Raw genomic sequence first — 20,778 nt, 5'->3', positions numbered from 1 at the left:
TGCTGACGATGCCATAAATAAGAGTGAAACCAGTTCACAACGTCTTGCGATATATTAATAGACTTAAGCGTGGCTAGCATTATATCAAAATCAACCGTGTTAAAGGCATTACTAAAATCAAGAAGAACAATAATTGTCACAAGTTTGTTGTCAAGACCGTAACGAATGTCATCACAGATCTTAGTGAGCGCAGTGACAGTGCTGTGTCCTGGCCGAAAACCTGACTGGTGAGGATTAAGTAGGTTATTATAGGATAGGTAAAGGCGAAGTTGAGAGGAAACTATACGTTCAGCTACTTTAGAAAGGAACGGAAGAATAGAAATTGGTCGATAGTGAGAGAAAGATGAGGGATTAGTTGTTTTGGGAACAGGAATAACATACGCTGCACGCCACGCGCTGGGAAAAGTACTGGTCGATAACGAGTAATTAAGAATATGACAAATAATCGGGGTCACTTTTTCCAGCACAAGCATTATCATTTTCCGGCTTATACCATCACTGCCAACAGCATCAGATTTGATTGCCAAGATGTGTTTTTTGACGTCATCAGGAGTAATTGAGTTAAATATAAATGGGGGAGAGTCAGGAGTAGGTGATGCAGTAATACGGTTTAAAGTATCATTTTTTATATGGCTATCCATTGGCGTAATTGCGGTAAAATGTCTATTCAAGTCATCCAAGTTTACATTCTTTACGGTCTGACAATGTTGCTTGCCAATCCCAAGTGAATTTAGGAATTTCCAGGTTTTAAAAGGGTTACTGTTATCAATAGACTTATGAATATAGTCACGTTGAGCATCTCGGCAAAGTTTACTGCATCGGTTCCGTAGTTTTTTGTATTTATCGAGATGCTCTTCAGTTGGTTGTAGTTTATATTTAGCTTTTGCTTTGTTACGTTTAGACATAATAATTTTTATTTCTTTAGTTAGCCACGGAGCCGGTAAATGTTTCAACTTGATTGGGCGCAGTGGTGCATGCACATCAAAGATTTCAATTAACAAAGAATTAAATAAATTGAGCTTTTCATCCACTGTAGCAGCATCAAAAATGGTATCCCAATCTATGTCGTTGAGATCCTGTAGGAACCTATCATTATTAAAATTCTTGAAGCTCCGTCGCATGACAACGGTTGGCTTGGCTTTCGGAGGACGTATTTTATATGATACATATACGAGATCATGATAGGAAAAGGCTTCTGCTGAAAATTGACCATGTGAGCTTACATGTTCTCTAGAGGAGACCATAATCAAATCCAGCTGAGAGGGAGCGCAATTTGGAAAGAAATGCGTGGCCAAGGATGGAAGCAATTGTAGGTTGGAACTATTAACAATATTAGTCAAGCGTTTCGCACGCGCATCATCTTTGAGGAGACACGTATTAAAGTCACCTAAAATAATTGTATGGTCAACTGTCGGTACATATTGTTCAAGAAGAGTTTCAAACGAATGAAAATAGTTAATATGTAGAGAAGGGCTGTAGTAAACACCAAGGAGTAGTTTCAGTTGACCAAATAATACTTCAATGAAAATGTGTTCAGCAGATTCTGAGTACAAACTGGGTGACTTGTCCAAAACAGTAAAGGGAATATGGCTACGAAGATAAATGGCCACACCACCCCCACCTTTTCCCGTGCGGTCGTTTCGAATCAAGTGGAAACCAGGAATAGAGTAGGAGATAGAAGGCAAACATGGTTTGAGGAAGGTTTCAGACACTAAAATAGCATGGATGTAATTATTATTTTCAAAAGAAGCTAAAAGATCAGGAAAATGAGATGGAATACTTTGGGCATTAATATGTACAACATTGAAGTTTTTAGGAAAGGGTGACAGCGATGTAAGAAGTTGGGAATGAAGAGATGTTGAAATGCTGTGGAAACTGTCGTCGGATGCTTCCGATTTATCAGAGGCGGAGAAAAATTCGTCCTCAGATCCACTGTGCTCCATATCGTTAGTAGCCATAATAATATAATATTAATATAATATATATAAAAAAAAAAAAAAAAAAAAAAAAATATAAACTTACTTAAAATAAAAAAATACAAATAAAGATAATAATAATAAAGTATTTATGTATATTACAATAATAATACCAAATTAACGAGTCTTCTTAAATACATTTACCCGCTGGCATCATAGGAGGGATCGTTTTACAGCGTATTTATTCATACATTATACAAAACAAGACCAATAATTAAGGCACAAAAGAAGGCACTTCAAATACGTACTAACTTAAATTAAACTAAACTAAGCAGACAATAATGACTATTAAGACTAAGTATTTACAGTGATAAATCGTTAATTGTCTATTCACACTACAGTACTAGCTCATTAGATAAGTTTCTACTATAGTATACCAGTATAAATACTAGCAGAACGGAATATCTAATTATACAATGATGTTATTGTTATAGTGTTGGGCTTTATTTAATAACGTATAGTAATAAGTAATATTTAAATATTCCATTCTTGAACACTATCAATACCATAGCGAAAAATCGTAGGTCTATGATCAATACAAACGATACAAACATGAACGAATCAAAACCACTAGACTCGACAAACATCGACTTGTCAGCTCCAGTGCTACCTTATCCATGCCTATTAAATAAGATCCAAGGCTCACATAGACAATACGACACCTCGAAAAGTCCGTCGAGTTCACATCATGAAGCATGCATGTCACTGTCGTCTTCTGTCAATGTCATTTAGCACTATTTTGACTTTGACACAAGTTTGTCACACGCTACCTACCTACCTACCGCACGCATATTATAGCAACTTTGTAACGTAGTGCTAGTGTTAAGTGTTTATATACTCTTTGTTTGTAAACAAGTATTGTAACAGTGAGTGAATGGATTAAACATTAAAGTGTAGGTACCAAGGTACTTAACTGTATATCGAACTGTGTAGGTAGGTATGTCAGCGAGAAGTGATGCAATACAAGAACGCACAAGAAAGCAGCGTCCGAATGAATAAAGTGTCCCTGATTAGTTGCTATTTGCTTACTTCCTGACGTTCCTTTTGGGCTTCGAAAATGCATCAGAGGAAGGTTTATTCACATTGGGAGTCGTCTTGGCAGTAGGAGCGGCCGCTGAAGGCGTGGCTTCTTTAATATCGCGTGCCTGGCTTATGGAATTTACTTCCTTAATGGTTGTGACGCGGTAACGCTTGTTGGCCTGACCAGCAATAATAATAAGACCATCTCTCGTCCAGCATTTCGAAATCCCAAACTTCTGCCTCGCTGCCATGAAAGCGTCGTGTCTGTCTTTTGTCAGAAATTCCGACAATGTTATGCCAGTATTCTTGAGTGAAGTCTTTGCAAACCACACCTGGTTCCTCATTGACAAGTCATGGAATTTAAGGAGTATGGCCCGGGGCTTGTCACTTTTAGTCTGACCGATCCGTTGGCAACGACTGAGGCACTCTTCCTGGAAGGCCGACAGCTTGAGATGATTAGACAGAGATGTGCTTACCGTGGCCGCCAGATTGCTGTCATCGCTTTCGGGGATGCCATGTACTAATAGCATCTTTTTCCTGCTCCGCATCTCAAGTTGATCTGTTTGCTTGGATAGGACTTCCACTTGTTGCTGTAGACCTGCGAGAGCTGACAACACGAATGTCCGGAAAGCATTGAATTGAGCTGCAATATTTGAGGTGGGGCTCGCAGCTGGAATGGCACCTTGCAAATTTTTTTGAAACTCAGCCATCTGTGTGTTAAAGTGCTCTGTCAAAGCCTGTACTGACTGCTGAATGGCCTCCATTAGGTAACTCTTGTAGTGATCGTGCTTATAGTGATGTGATGAAGTTATTTGGATTATTATGCTGCAAGTTATGGATTTGATGAATGGAACACTGCTAGCAAGGTATGATAACACTTAAAACATGTTTTAAAATACACTATTTATAATTTAAATAAATAAAACACTATAAGAGTCGAAAAACACGTGTGTGCGGTTTTGATGCCTACCCACAGAAAAAAGATTCCGGTCCGACGAATTAAGAACCTCAGTCCTCCTTTTTTTCGAAGTCGGTTAAAAATCAAAGACTTCTCACAAGATTTAAAAAATGAAAGCATATGTATTACCATAAAATTCTAAAAGGTTTAACAAATTATTTTGTTAAATATATACTTACCTACTACGTGTGGGTCTAACATAATCAGATATCGCGTTTTCCAATAATTAAGCGAGCTATTTGCCAGCCGCTACAGCGTGCGTGGACAATATTGCGGATCATCATGCAGCTCTAATCAGCTATGTTTTGTATTCGCTACCATTTAGCCACAGCTGGATGATTAACGCTCTAATCAGATCTGATGATTTTCAATGCTTTTGAAAGCTTGGGACCGAGTTGCTCTAACAGTTCATGATCAACCCATCACCGGCTCAGTACCGAGCACGGGTCTCATGAGAACGGCTTGGCTCAGAATAAGAAGGGTTTGGCTATTGTCTACCACGCTGGCCAAACGTGGATTGGGAGACTTCACACCTTTGAAAACATAATGGAGAACTCTCAGGTATGCAGGTTTCCTCACAATTGAAACACTTGAAAAGAGCAACCGCCGAGTTTCTTGCTGGTTCTTCTCGGTAGGAACGGCATTTCGAACCAGTGGTAGATTTTGACGATTCAAAAGCACTTGTAAAAGTTTAATTGAATAAAAATATTTAGATTTTTTATCTGAGCAATGTTTTCCTTGGCTGTTAAAGCAAGTGATATTTGAAGAATACACATAGCCCGAAAATAAGAGAAACGTCCAATGCTGGACATAGACATAGGTCTCTAGGGACTTCCCCACGCCACGGTCTTACGCAGGCTGAATCCAAGGGCTCCCTTGTGGGAAGTCTTCCATTTTAGACCTTGGGAACCCAACGTGTATCGGTGTTTTGAAAATAGCAAGCAAAAGATCAGGTGGGTCCTATCTATGTCTATGGTTAATAATTGAAGTTTAATAATAACTAGCTGATGCCCGCAGCTTCGCCCGCGTGGATTGGTCAGATCCCCTGCAACATCAGGATTGAGGAGTTGGACTCCAAATTTTTTATGAAACAATGTCGCAAAGTTCCTCTATCGATTAAAAAAGAAATGACGCAAATCGGTTCAGAAACCTCGGAGATTTCGGTGAACATAGGTAGAAGAACACAAGTCCCGTAATATGCGGCAGTTATTTCGAAATTACAGACAGACACTCCAATTTTATTTATTATTAGTATAGATTGAGGCGTCATGATGTAACACATTTCAGGATTTATAATATTAAGGATGGATTCATAATGGAATTTCGTAAGCGTCAAAAAACTTAATGGAGCTAAAAATTGAAGTTACATAACTTTACTTTTTACCTCAACGTTATAGGGATCATGTAAATATCTTTTTAAGAAAAAATCTCTAAGGCCCCGTGACAAACGAGCGTAGCGCCATTTCACGGTGATTAGGAACCTGGGTCTATCCTCTCGAGGGATGAGGTGAGGAGATGAGGATGCTGCCCCTTAGAGACTTTCTCTTGAGCACTTTTGCATAATGTGTATGCGAAATTTGTCATTGATTATATGAGATAAGTATAGGTAGTTTTTTCTGCGATTAAGTTAGACAAAGAATTATAAAACTCCAGACAGACAAAGTTCATACATTCATATTTTAAAAAGTGAAGCCAAGTTTGTAAGCTTGCGTGCTTGACACATAAGCGTAACTACACAGGCTACATATATACAGAATTTTACCACAACGCTGGCAAAAACAAAGACAGGTGATAGGTTACTGATAAGATGCCACAGAATAAAAACGCGAAAAAATAAATAAAAAAGTCCTGTATTTTTAAAGTTCACAATATATTACAAATAAAACATCTGACTGACGCGAGAGGTCAACGAACGTTGCGCAAGTAGGCCACTCGGGGTCAATGCTGGTCCTAGGTGGGGCTTTGACCTGAGTTTTGCACGCTACACAATGCGGGTTTGAAAAATACTAAATCACTAAAGCTATAAGATAAGGCCAATGGTTATTGGCATTGGATTATGTTTAGGTAGTACAATGATAACGCAAAGTTTTTGATAGTGTTTTGGTTACAACCTGTATTAGATATTGGCGCAGGATTTACATGTCTTTTGACACCCACAAGCATGAGTTAAAAGATGGCGTAGAGCCATTTCATAGTGATTAGGATCCTGGGTTTATCTCTAGGGATGAGGTAAGAAGATGAGAAAATGAGGATGAGGCTTTCTTTTGAGTACTTTTGCATAAGTAATATGCGAAATTGGTGAATAGGTATCTGGAATATACGTAGTTTATTTTCCATAGATTACTTATTCCTTTATTGATTGTATTCATATAAAATTCATATTATGAAACCCACTTAAAGTTTTATGTTCTTTCTTTTACAGGTAAGATTCTGAGTTTTACAGCTCGTCCAACATTACGAGGTATTCAGAATTATTGTAAGATACTATAATGTAATAATAAAATATTTTCCCGAAACACTTTCCTTTGATGTCAAGAGAGGTTTAGCATTTCAAGAAATTCTCGACTCTTGAATATAAAATCTCTTAGGACTTACTCTTTCAGAATTTTGAAAAGTGAACAAGCTGGTATGTAAAAAGCAAAAACACTGCTTTAGAATAAAATGTTTTTTTTTTAACATTTTTTTTAAATTGTTTTTTTTTTTTTTTTGCCGACTTCCCTGGTCCAGCGGTGAGCGCTGTGGTCTTATTTGCGGGCAGTCCCGGGTTCAATTCCTGGCAGGGGTTTGGAATTTTATAATTTTTGGTCTGGTCTGATGGTAGGCTTCGGTCGTGGGTAGTTACCACCCTACCGGTGCCGCGCCGCAAAGCGATTTAGAATTCCGGAACGATGTCGTGTAGAAACTAAATGGGTATATGGGACATGGGTTTAATAAAAATTGACACACTCTTCCAAGTTAGCCTACTTCTATCTTAGACTGCATCATTACTTACCACCAGGTGAGATTACAGTCAAGAGCTAACTTATGTATCTGAATAAAACAACAAATGTAAATCAAAAATTTATAACACCCCCGACAAGTGAAGGTTACAGTAACTAGAAAAGAGCTGATAACTTTCAAACGGATGAACCGATTTCTTGGATTATACTCGTAGCTAAGAACATTCTCGATCGAGCCACCTTCCAAACAAAAAAAAAAAACTAAATGAAAATCGGTTTATTAGTTTAGGAGCTACAGACAGATACACAGATACACAGACACACGTCAAACTTATAACACCCCTCTTTTAGGGTCGGGGGTTAAAAAGAACAATTTTCTTTCTTTTTTCCTAGGTTCCTTGGCCTTGATATACTTGGATAGGTGATTCTTATCGAGCTAAATAAGTTCTTAGATACAAAGTTTCCCGATCAAGCAAATGGATTAGTGTTAACTAGACCTGAAACAAAAAAAAAACAAAGTCTGCAAACATAATCAAAGTTGGTAGAAACTTTTTTGATGAGCTAACTTCACTGGTGATGTCTATACCTCCGTTGAATTATATTTACCTGCCTCCCTTTTGAGTTGCCCGATCGAGTAAACCACATACGGCTTGCAAAGTTCTGTACCCAACTCGTTATCCCCTGAGAGGCAGTTTCGGGACGCATTAAACGGAATTGAGTCTTACGTAATTTTACATCTACCTGTTCCACCTGTTCTGAGTTAAGGCTTATGTACGCCGATACTAACTTCTATTACCGAGGTATCTTTATTAAAGTAGTGACTGCTCTCGGCTATCCTTGACAAAACAAAAAAACCGGCCAAGTGCGAGTCAGAGTCGCGCACTGAGGGTTCCGTACTCGGGTACTTTTACAAGGTAAATCAAAAACTATTTATTATACATAAAAATAAATAAAAATCTGTTTTAGAATGTACAGGTAAAGCCTTTTCATAATATGATGCCCCACTTGGTATAGTTATCTTACTTTGAAAATTGAAACACATTTTAATTTTTTTTAAATGATGTAACCACAAATTCGCGGTTTCAGATTATTCCTGTAGGTACCTACTTGTGCTATAAAACCTACCTACCTGCCAAATTTCATGATTCTAGGTCAACGGGAAGTACCCTATAGGTTTTCTTGACAGACAAGACGGACGGACGGACGGTCAGACAGACAGACAAACAACAAAGTGATCCTATAAGGGTTCCGTTTTTCCTTTCGTGGTACGAAACCCTAAAAATCCTGTTTAATTTCTATCCGGTAGGATTTTTTGAAATCCGGTCTTATTCTTTGTCAACTTTATAAACTAGACGCACAAATAAACACTATCTGTTTGTTCATTTCATATGAGGATTGGAAAATTGGCCCTAAATTATATTATTGCTGGTTAGCTGATACATGGCATATTATGGCTAACAAAATAAATAATAAATACGAGTAACGATCGCAAACATATTTCTATACAACCAATCATAAAAATGATACCGGGTTGTCAATAATAATCTACGAAAACATTTACAAAAACAGAATATTTAATTGAAAATTCGTAATAAGCAAAGTATAAATTTCACGAAAACATTTCATATTATCAATTTATGAAGGCTTTTAATTGGACGATTTTACTGGACGAAATAAATGTCATTTAATTTTCATATAAAATTGACGTAGACAGTTCATTCGGTGTTTGCACTGCCCGTGCCGGTGTGAGTTGATTATTCTGTGCTGTATTTGTCAATGGATCGTAAGGCATTTGTCCCACCGCTGACGATTAGCGAGATACGAGTTGAGCTAAAAACTAGAAACCAATTGGCGAGCAACGTGAATCAAGTGTGTAGTTAGGATAGTTTTGTCGCTGGGCTAGTGAGTGTGCGAGTGCGACAGGCAATTACTCGCGCAGATTGCTTGGATAGATGACTGAAATATAAGTACGGTCGGCTTCAGAATTCGAGTACCGATTCCGCGAAACTATTGCATCAAAAACCTGTCGCACTTATGACCATTTTTTATAAACATGCCACACATACACACCTAAAGCACAACCGTGCCACACGAATATCATTCATTAAGGTGCTAAATGATTTACGGCTTTTCAATGTTTAAGTCGTACGCAAACTGCGAAACTGAAAAACTGTGTTTTGATGGCCAAAAGAGCGTCGTTGAGCGAGGGGTTTTTATACAGCTCTAGTCGCTGCGAAATACTACTGAAGTGAGAGTTCTTGCCATCAGTGACATTCAGCGATCAATATTATATTCATATATTGTTCTCTTTTATTGACACGGAATCACACGTCAATTGTACGTTTGTCGAGCGAGAAAATAGTCGTTAGCTTTCTCGTCGGCGGTGGGACAAGTGCCTATAGGCTTGAACAGGTAAACAACACTTCCTTCTCGCTCATTCGCACATCAATCTATGTCGCAAGCGATATGAACAGAATTATTTTTGTCCGAGTTTTTATACTACCGCATCGCTTTTATTACCTTTGGGGGAATTCATTTATCCACATCCCCGTGTCCGGCCGATATAATACTTACTCGCAGTATTTTTTTATTGGTTTAATCATGTGTACATACATGACAGTTTGTATTTGTTCACTCTTTTTGTGGAGCATTTTATTGTAAGCTTTATTTAAATCAAGGCGCGTTCGAATCGAGTTTCGGATTGTAATAAAATGGTCTGGTTTTTTATATGCACTGTGATATATGTAACTAAAATATAGATATAGAAACGATAGATAAAACGCTTTTTTGGAATGCTTTGTTTCGAATAATATTTTCTAGTATGACATTCCTGTTCAGCAAAACTGGCATGTTTTATTTTCTGTGAAAAATCGGAGGCTGGGCAAGAGTTGGCCATACTTTTTATGTGAAAAATCTGCAAGCACAATATGTAGGTATACGTAGTCGTCTGAAAGGTCGGCGGTTCGAACTCTACCCGTTGCACTATTGTCGTACCTACGCCTAGCACAAGCTTTACGCTTAGTTGGAGGGGAAAGGGGAAAATTACTCATGATTAGCATAGCTACTATTATTTAAAAAAAAATGTAGCACCCCAGCTTTTTGTACTAAATTAATTATCCCCTAATCTCTACCCTTATCAACATACAAAATTGTTAAAATTTCTATTGTTATAAGCAAAAGGAAACTTTTGATGATTTATCTTGCGCTCCGCTCGTTGCGCGACACGAAATTACGAAGTTTTGTGAGAAAATTTCTAAAATTCTAAAGTGCCCCGCTTTTCCGCCGCCCGCTTTCTCTCCTCCAGTATCTAAACTGTGCAGTTTATGAAGCGAGCGTAACTTCGCACGCCCTTCGTATCGCAACTTTTCTTCTTTTCACAAACAAGGTTATACTGTCGTTCAACGGTTTATTTTGAGAGTAAGGATTCATTGTTTAAAAAAAAGCGGCATGTATTTTGCTGGCCCTGTTTTTGGGCTTCAGTGCTTTAAAATTGTGACCAGCTTCAGAACGAAAAATTAAGTAGAGGTATGTGTTAAAACCCTGATTAAATACTCAGAAAGAGTGACTTAATGACATATTTTATTCACGTAGGTACTCGTATATATGTTTAATATGAAAAAGCATCATTTTAGGTAGGTACTATCTTGCAATGGATTGTTTTCTTCACAAAACAATGCTTTACTATTATTTTTTTCATTACACTAAGTACACTCATGACTATGGGTTCTAGCCATTTGAACCTTGGCCACACTGGGTTCCGGGGCTGTATCTACTATCAATAAGGCTGTAGTTATGGTGTACTTTGGTTGTCATGTCATACATATTATTATGGGTGGCATTGCGGCCCGATCAATAAGGTTTCAACTCATTTGGTCCATGTTTCAACTATTTTTTGGAAGTAAAAAACAGAACATCAAAGCCTGAGTAAAAAGTTCAATATATTATAAAATACTATAGTATAGTATATTATATTTTATAGTATATAAGTAGTCGTCCAAGATTAGTAGTATAGAAGATTAGTAGTATATTTTACTATAGATAGTCTATTTACGAAGAGAAGTTAGGAAGTTAGTATAGAGCTCTCTCTGTTACGTTATCCCATACAATTGAAAGAAACAAAAACTCATTTTGATTAGCCAACCATCACAAAAATGTTTTTAGAAAAGATTCGAAATTCAATTCGAAAATGTTTCCAAAAACATTCCAAATTCATTCAAAACAGATTCGTTTGTGATTGGGTGGTGCATCAAAATGGTTTACGTTCACTGAGTTGTCTACTCTATACTAATTTCTCTCGGTGGATATAGAGAGAATATTATCCGAAAGGCTTCTAACTTTAAATTAAATTCTAAATTATTTGCAAGTTACTACTACTATTACATAGGCCATACATACAAAAAGGTTTTGGAGAGTATAAACATATTTACTTGTATGAAAATCTTAATTATTCACCTCATTAGAATAATAACAACGACAAAATAATGACACCCAGGAATTTCTATTTCGCATACAAAGCTTAAAATTTGAAATTATGATTTCCGCTGCAAGCTACAATTTTCAATTTTAATTCATTCAAATGAATGCAAACGTGCTCTTATAGTTCTAAAGAATTTAGGTCAAAGAAGACAAAGATACCTACTATCATTAAAAACTTTACAAAATAAGGTCACTATTCTGAACAGCAACACATTGTATTAATAAAATGATAGTTGTAATATTATGATTTTGTTATTTAAGAGGGCTCTCTCCGTCACTCGTTTCATACAATCGTAGTTCCAATTTCATTTGAATATTAAGCAACCAAAGTCCATGAAATTTTGCAGGCATATTCTAGAAACTAATATCTATGTCTGTGGTTTTCCAGATTTCTGTTAAAATATTCGGTTTCAAAGTTACACGGTCTTAAAAATTTTCATACAAATCTTTGAGCCCCTGTAATTTTAAATCTACATATTTTTAGAAAAATCTAAAACACCACAGACACAGATATTAGTTTCTAGAATATGTCTGCAAAATTTCATGGACTTTGGTTGCTTGGTATTCAAATGAAATTGGAACTACGATTGTATGAAACGAGTGACGGAGGAGCCCTGTTAAATTATCCCCAACTGCAAACATAACTTATTTCACTATCAATGGTTTTAGGATTTCTTATGAGTAATTTGTGCTGTATATGTATAACATTGCTTCTTGCTAAATCTCATATTTCTAGGTTAGCGGACGTACTACCCTTTTTTGATTCCCTTGACGTGTCTTGACAGACAACCAAGTGATCCTAATAAGGATCCCTATTTCTTCTGGAGATACGAAATACCGAAAAATAAAGTAAAATTTTTCTATTGCACTATACTCTGTAACGCTCGTAACAGTGAAAATTAATATTAAACCTGTTTTATTTATCAAAGTGTGCAACTACAGTTTGATGCATAGTCATTTCAGTAAACCCCTAAACAAATAAGCCATTGTGATTGGTTCACTAGATAGCTCTAGTACGTATAATTGAGACAAGCGGGTCACTTTGACTCGGGCCAGGTTCGGAATTGCATAAGCCATCAGCACCTGGACACAGACGACGAGTCAATTCCATACGATCCGCACTAAATGTTCCTTTTTAAGGTGGAATCACACCACTTTTAGTGTTTTGTATAAAAAATGAAAAATACAATCGCCCAAGTGTGAGTCGAACTCACAAACAAAGGGTTCCGTATTATCGTATAAGAAATAACACTTTTTTTCAAGGCAACCCTTGTGAAAGTTCTAGCGACAATAGAAATAGACATTCTGTAAAAATTTCAACTGTTTACGTACAATTGTAATAACCTATACTTGATGTGAGTGCCTACACAGTACAAGTGTTATAAAAGCTATTTACAAGCCAGAGTAAAAGTCAAAGTAGAGTGTGTCTCTACCTTAACATGAACTGCAGAGAAATGCGGTTTACACACTACTCTCGTGTTAATTGAGCTCTTACACAGGCGTTAATTTTACACCTCTTTACTACCTGCCTATTGAAAGTTACTTCTTTAAAATTACGATTTAGTTACTAGATCATCTGATGCTTGCGACTTCGTTAATGTAGATTTTGGTTATAAAGAATCCCGTGGGAACTCTTAGGCTGCGATCTATACAGCGTACTTTGACTTTGTTCAGACTTAATCTTATTACTTATACTAGCTGATACCCGCGACTTCGTTCCCGAAGATGTAGGTTTTTAAAAATCCCGTGGGAACCGAATTGATTTTCCGGGATAAAACGTAGCCTATGTATTAACTAGCTGACGCCCGCGACTTCGTCCGCGTGGATTTAGGTTTTTAGAAATCCCGTGGGAACTCTTTGATTTTCCGGGATAAAAAGTAGCCTATGTGCTAATCCAGGATATTATCTATCTACATTCTGAATTTCAGCCAAATCCGTCCAGTGGTTTTTGCGTGAAGGAGTAACAAACATACACACACACACACATACACACACACACACACACATACAAACTTTCGCCTTTATAATATTAGTGTGAAGTGTGATGTGATGTGATAAGAATGTAATCTCCTTACCTAATTGCAGCTAAATCCGTCAGTAGTTTTTGCGTGAAAGAGTAACAAAAATTCATCCATACATACAAACTTTCGCGTTGATAATATTAGTAGGATTTAGCTAGGCATTTTATTGCACATCAAACTAGCATTTTGAGTACTCGTATGTTACCACCAGAAGTACCTACTTGTGTTAGAATTCTCTTAATTGATATTCTACAATCCGTTGAAACTCCAGACGAGACAAAACTATGCAATGATACCTAAACAATGCTACATTAAATTCCCGACCAACTATCGCAACAGCCATAATACGAAAACTTTAGTAAACGATTACTCCGAATCTGAATAGGAACTGTTAGAGTTGGCTGTTGTGAGGAGATTATAATAATTGTATGATGTCTTTGTACAAATTAGCAAATGAATACAAGTAAGATTATAAAAGAGACTGAGAGAAAAAATGTTTCTTAAAATAATAAGAACTGACGGCCGATGGGGCAGACGTGTTCTGGAGTGGAGACCGCGTACCGGTAAGCGCAGTGTGGGATGACCTCCAGCTCGCTGGACCGATGACCTAAAGAAGGTGGCGGGGAGCGGGTGGATGAGGATGGCGGAGGACCGTGTTTGGTGGCGCGCTCTTAAAAAGGCCTATATTCAGCAGTGGACGCATACAGGCTGATCGAATGGAATGGAAAAATAGATTATTACGGCTATGCGGTGTTTAGTCGACGTAAGCTCGACTAGTTTCGAAGTTCGAACCCATCCGGGGTTCTTTTCCACAGGGACTCAGCTTGATATGCGTCGGGTCTCAACCCGAAACTATATTTATGTGTAAAAAAAAGTGATAGAGTATCCTAAAATCGATTGTATGAAATTTTAACGTTTATTCTGTACCAGAAATTAACTAGAAAATAGGACGCAAAATGCTCATACTGAATATTAGTCGTTGTTATTAAAACGAACCAACAGCAAAATACAATAATATACGTACAACCAGTAATTTATACTGCGCACACAAAGCTCCGAATTTGAAATTATGATTTACGTTGCAAGGTACAATTTTCAATCTTAATACATTCAAATGAATGCTATCGCTTCCGTGTAATGCTTCTGAAATCAGGTTACGAAAAACAGAAGGTATAATAAACGGCTTTGCATGAGTGGCGTCGATTGTTGTATACGTAAGTACATAAGTAGTTTGTATGGTGGGAGGCTTTGGCCGTGGCTAATTACCACCCTACCGGCAAAGCCGTGCCACCAAGCGATTTAGCGTTCCGGTACGATGCCGTGTAGGAACTAAAGGGGTATGGGTGTAAGAAAAACTGTCATATCCCTTCCAGATTAGCCCCCTTCCACCTTAGACATCATCACTTCCCACTAGGTGAGATTGCAGTCAAAGGCTTGTATCATAATAAAATAAAGCTACTCAATATAAAACATTTTATATTTAATGTTTTTTTTTTGAACTAAAATTAGAGTATCTGCATCTTTTTCTTTTTTAATATTGCTGCAAAAGGACGGAAAATGTATTAATCATTTAAAGACTCTAAATTTAAGTGCACTCCATAAAAAGCAATAGGCTCACGACTGGTATAACTAAATTCACGAGGTTTGACAGTTCTTAACTAAGTTTATACTGGTGTGGCAGTTGGCACTAATATAAAAGCCATAGAGCAAAATCAGAAGAAGTAGGTTTGTCTGTCCTTTTCTTGTCACATTTATTTATACTTCGATCGGTTAAGTTTATCCATTCTTCATTATAACAATTAACCTACTTGAATTTCAAAATAGTTCATATTAACCTTAACAGGGCTCTCTCCGTCACTCGTTTCATACAATCGTAGTTCCAATTTCATTTGAATATTAAGCAACCAAAGTCCATGAAATTTTGCAGACATATTTTAAACTAATATCTGTGGTTGTGGTGTTTTCGATTTTTCAAAAAATATGTAGTTTTAAAATTACAGGGGCTCAAAGATTTTTTTTAATTTTTTTAAGACCGCGTAACTTTGAAACCGAATATTTTAACAGAAATCTGGAAAACCACAGACACAGACATATTAATTTCTAGAATATGTCTGCAAAATTTCATGGACTTTGGTTGCTTAATATTCAAATGAAATTGGAACTACGATTGTATGAAACGAGTGACGGAGAGAGAGCCCTCTTAATGAGAATTTCCAGTTGTACGGTTTTCCTATTTGATTGTAAATGAAGCAAATGCATACTGAGCTTCCTAAAGCAAACGCAAATGTGCTGCTTAACCCAATTAACGCAATAACTCGATAAACTCGATTAACCTGGCCACTGAAATTAATCAATAGCAGTAGCCACTGAAATTTGAATGAAGATAATAACAATAATCATAGTGTAAGATTTCATTTGTATGCAATATGTTGCTTATACAAATCACTAATATTATTATAAATGCAAAAGCATTTCTGTATGTCTGTTTATCTCTCTGTCTGTCTGTCTGTCTGTCTGATACTTTTCACGGCATATTTGCAGAGGTAACTTGCATCTCGGATCCCAGTGCTGGACAAGAGCTAAGTATTTTACTTAGAGCTACGCACAACAGACATAAACGTTTAATTGCGGAAACCAGCCCAGAGAGAAGAAGATGCTACTTTTCATCTCGGAAAATCAATGAGTTTTCTCGGGATTTTTTAAACCCTAAATCCACGCGGACGAGTTTTAATTTACTAATCACTAAGTGTATTGAAGTTTTTATATGAAAACATATGATAAGTCCAAATTCGACTGTCTTCAGAGAATATTTATTCATTCAAATCCGCCTCACTTTTATCATCATAGATGCTTATTGGCATATTAGATGACAATAGATGATTCCAAAATCATCTATTGTCATCCAAACTACAGTTATTATGCAAACGTGGGAGTAGCCGAGATATTATCACTTACTAATTTCGATGGAATGACAACATACGAACAAGGTACTTATCCAAAAATAAAACCGGCCAAGACCGAGTCAGACTCGCGCACTGAGGGTTCCGTGCTCGGGTATTTTTTCCAACATTTTGCACGATAAATCAAAAACTTTTTAGAATGTACAGGTAAAGCCCTTTCATATGATACCCCACTTGGTATAGTTATCTTACTTTGAAAATTGAAACACATTTTTTTTTAATGATGTAACCACAAATTCGCGGTTTTCAGATTTATTCCTGTACTTGTGCTATAAGACCTACCTACCTACATGATTCTAGGTCAACGGGAAGTACCCTATAGGTTTCTTGACAGGCATGACGGACGGACGGGTGGACAGACAGACAGACAGACAACAAAGTGATCCTATAAGGGTTCCGTTTTTCCTTTTGAGGTACGGAACCCTAAAAAATTTAAAAAAGGTTTGTCCTTAGCCTAAACCCGCGAAGTATATTATAATTATTTTCTCTATAACAATAATATGGGTACAATATCCCAATTTATCATAATCCATCTTGCCGTTTTTAATTAAATTTGTTTCGGATTTAGTTTCAAAGTTGTGAAAAAGTTAGACAATTTCCAACTTTTTATTATAAATGGATATAAACGAGGTTACATCTTTATTATTAGATGATAATTACCTTTTAAACGCGTGGAAAAATTAACTACGTATTTTCTTAAGGGAAGTAACCCTAGCGTGCGCTCTGTATAATGTCGTTAAGTTCTCATTTAACAAGTGTAAATTAAAAATTAATAACACCCCCGACAAGTAAAGGTTACAGTACCTAACTAGAAAAAAGCTGATAACTTTCAAACGGCTGAACCGATTTTCTTGGATTATAGCTAAGAATACTCTCGATCAAGCCACCTTTCAAACAAAAAAAACTAAATTAAAATCGGTTCATTAGCCCATACTCTTAAGACGATCCATGTTATGTAAAAGAATCTGAAAGCTCACTACTTCAAAAAAACTTTTATCATTAGGTAGATAAATGACAAATGAAAAGGGGTTGCGACCCTCAGCAACGAGGAATACGACGCATTTAATGTGATTACTTCGCTCGAAGAGCCGATAGACTTTGGGGTCCAAGATCCCGAAAAGCGCAACATTGGAAGACTAGCTAGACAAACGACATCTAACAAGGAGCCGCTGGATTCAGGCGGCGCAAGACCGTGGCGTGTGGAAGTCCCTAAAAGAGACCTATGTCCAACAGTGGATGTCTATGGGTTGACAATGATGACGATGATGAATGTTATTAACAGATAGATTATTATTATCATTTACCATTGTTATCAGCACGGTTGCTATACAGGTACATAGTACGCGACAGCTCGAGACGACAATCGGGGTATGAGGCGGAGGGACGCCCCCCACACACGCACGTCACCCGCGCTATCCCAATTGCCATCTCGAACAGTCGCGTACCATACTTCGAATACCAAGTCGACTCCAACTAAACCCGAAATTAATTCATTTAGATTCTAATGAAATGAGAATTCCCGCGAATATTATTTTAATGTAGTTATGAGTTGGGGAAAATTCGCCCAAAAATTTCACGAAGTGCTTCGTTAGAATTTTTGATCAGCCACACCTTTATACCTACTGAGTAGACTGTACGAGGGCTTATCAAAAAGTTTCCAACATTCGGATGTCTAAACGCCCTGATTAATTTAATATAGACCACAGATTATTTTTATCAAAGGGTCCATTTTTATCTAAATCTAAATATATAAAAGGAAAACTGACTGACTGACTGACTGATCTATCAAGGCACAGCTAAAAATATTGGACGGATCGGGCTGTTTGGCATGCAAATAGTTATTATGTCGTAGACATCCGTTAAGAAAGGATTTTTGGATACTCATCACCTAAGGGGGTAAAATAGGGGTTTTAAATTGGTGTAGTCCACGCGAACAAAGTCACGGGTGTAGGCTAGTTATTATATAGAGGAAAAAGCGCCTGACTGACTGATTTATCAACGCTTAGCTCAAAATATTGGACGAATCGGGCTTAAATCTGCCATGCAGATAGTTATTATGACATAGATATATGTTTTTGCAAATTCAACTCAAAGTTAAACACAAATCATTTATTCAAAGTAGTTATACCTACTTCTTTTGATGGTCAAAATTATTGTTAGATTTGTAAGATGACATTATAGAGGTGATAATTAATTACGTAAACTTAACACTAAAGCTACGAGGGCTCTAAATGCGCCCAGGTCTGAGAAGAGCCCACAACAAACTCAGCCGGGCATTCCTTTATATGTATTATCACCACTTTACAAAATAAAACCCCCAGAGGTTTAGCCTTGAATTGGTAGGTTTAAAATTTGCCAAGTCCATGCGGACAAGCTACTAATAAAATAAATTTCTAACGAAACATTTCAATATTTTGATACCTATAATAACAATAGCGCTACGTATGTGAAACAGCAGAACGCCGTCCTATTCAAAGTTTAACTAAGCGTATAGGCACGTAAGCCTGAAACAAATTTGAAGCAATTTGCTGATGCTGAATAGACTAGCTAAGTATATTGTAGTGTAAGGGGAACTTGCGAACATAGTTCATCGATGTTTAACGCTGGATAATACATATTCAGTTTCTGTTCTCCGGGTAGTCTGAGAACGAGAGAAGTTATTATTTTCATGTTATAGTACGTATCGTATATCTCTCATTTATTTTACAAATATGTACCTACTTAGTATACAGGGTGTTTGGTAATTAGTATATAATGACGACACGTACCCATGCTACTTTGATCTGATAAATACAATGCTGAAGTATAATGACGAAATAAAATTATAAAAAATTCCATACAATTTTTTTTTAATTTTTTATGTCAAAAATTTTCATGACCCTAACGTGCCCTAACACACTGAGATCGTTGGCTCCCCCTATTTAAAGATGGCCAACAATCTCAGTGAGTTGGGGCACTTTAGGGTCATGAAAACTTTACATACTTAAACTTTAAAGTCACACACTTAAACTTTGACGACCTTCCTGGCGCAGTGCTAAGCGCTGCCCGGTAGGGGTTTGGATTTTCATAATTTCTAAATTTCTCTTCTGGTTTGGTGGGAGGCTTCGGCTGTGGCTGGTTACCACCCTACCGGTAAAACCGTGTCGCCAAGCAATTTTGCGTTCTGGTTTGATGCCGTATAGAAACCAAAAGGGTATAGGTATGGGTTAAATCAAAACCGCCATACTTCCAGGTTAGCCCGCTTCCATCTTAGACTGCATCATCACTTACCACTAGGTGAGATTGCAATCAAGGGCTAACTTGTATCAGAATAAACAATAAAAAAACGAGCTTTTTAGATTGCGCAGAAATTGACTATTTAGAAGTCACAAGTAAAGGCCGGGTAATAAAAAAGTAGGTTAAACATGTTAAAAATCATTTCTAAAGACCTCGAGGTAACTTCATTCGTGAAAGGAAGCGCAGTTGTGAAATTTATATTAAGGGTGGACAAAGTTACATTCGCTTCAGAGGCTTCGCTTAGATTATAATTTAAGAGACGACCAAAAGATCGCTAAAGTTTCTTGCACAACATTTCTGATACAAACCGCTAAGGTTTGCAATATATGTATAACAGCTTAAATACCTCCAAGGCACAAGTGTAAATTCAAAATTTATAATTTTTTACAGTAACTAGAAAAGAGCTGGTAACGTTAAAACGGCTGAACCGATTTTCCTGGATTATAGCTAAGAACACTCTCGATCAAACCACCTTTCAAACAAAAAACTAAATTAAAATCGGTTCATTAGTTTAATAAGATGCTATGAGCCACAGACAGATACACAGATACACACGTCAAACTTATAACACCCCTCTTTTGGGTCGGGGGTTAAAAAGTGAATAGGCATCTTCTAGGCAACCGTACATCAATCTAGAACTCATCATTGCTCTTCATTAGGTATAATTGTCAATAAACGCAAGCCTCATCTCATAATTTAAAAAAAAATCGTACGAATTTGTTACACTGTACAGCATGGAAACGATTCCACAAAAATCCTATGATTTTATTGCCAAAAAAATAAACAACATAGTAAACAATGAGTAATCGCATAATTTATTCTAATAGTATTGTTATATACCAAAACTTAAAACTGGTTTAATCTTGGTAAAAAAACGACATATAAATATTAAATACCTTCTATGAAATGAAGGATCATCGGTCGATAATTTTAATAAGATATTTTTTTGAAAATTTCTCCTATAGAAACGAATCACTAAGTGATGCAGGCACTTTTTTTTGAGAAATCAAAATATTTTGATACTACTTAGAATATTTTCCTTTTTTTTATGTATCATTTTGACAAATAGATTATAGGGTGCGTCAGCATTGATTGGACTGGTTGTAACGTTGACCAATGCCACTAATGGTACAGCTTTACTAATAGAGTGGT

At 36.8% G+C, this 20,778-nt stretch overlaps 2 protein-coding genes across 2 annotated transcripts in view; one reads left to right on the top strand and one right to left on the bottom strand.

Annotated features, from left to right (window-relative positions):
• LOC123875014 (synaptogenesis protein syg-2-like) overlaps nucleotides 1-20,778 on the top strand; it is a 234,867-nt gene that overhangs the window by 102,688 nt on the left and 111,401 nt on the right. The gene's annotated exons all lie outside the window — the stretch shown is intronic.
• LOC123875065 lies at nucleotides 2,464-3,956 on the bottom strand. Its single transcript, XM_045920721.1, has one exon. It carries the CDS (start codon nucleotides 3,758-3,760, stop codon nucleotides 3,002-3,004), a length of 759 nt encoding a protein of 252 aa, XP_045776677.1. The 5' UTR covers nucleotides 3,761-3,956; the 3' UTR covers nucleotides 2,464-3,001.

Source organism: Maniola jurtina, chromosome 19 (assembly GCF_905333055.1).
Source record: "Maniola jurtina chromosome 19, ilManJurt1.1, whole genome shotgun sequence".
Classification (NCBI taxonomy): Eukaryota; Metazoa; Arthropoda; class Insecta; order Lepidoptera; family Nymphalidae; genus Maniola; species Maniola jurtina.
Note: the sequence above shows the minus strand (reverse complement) of the source record. Positions and strands in the feature narration are given on the sequence as shown.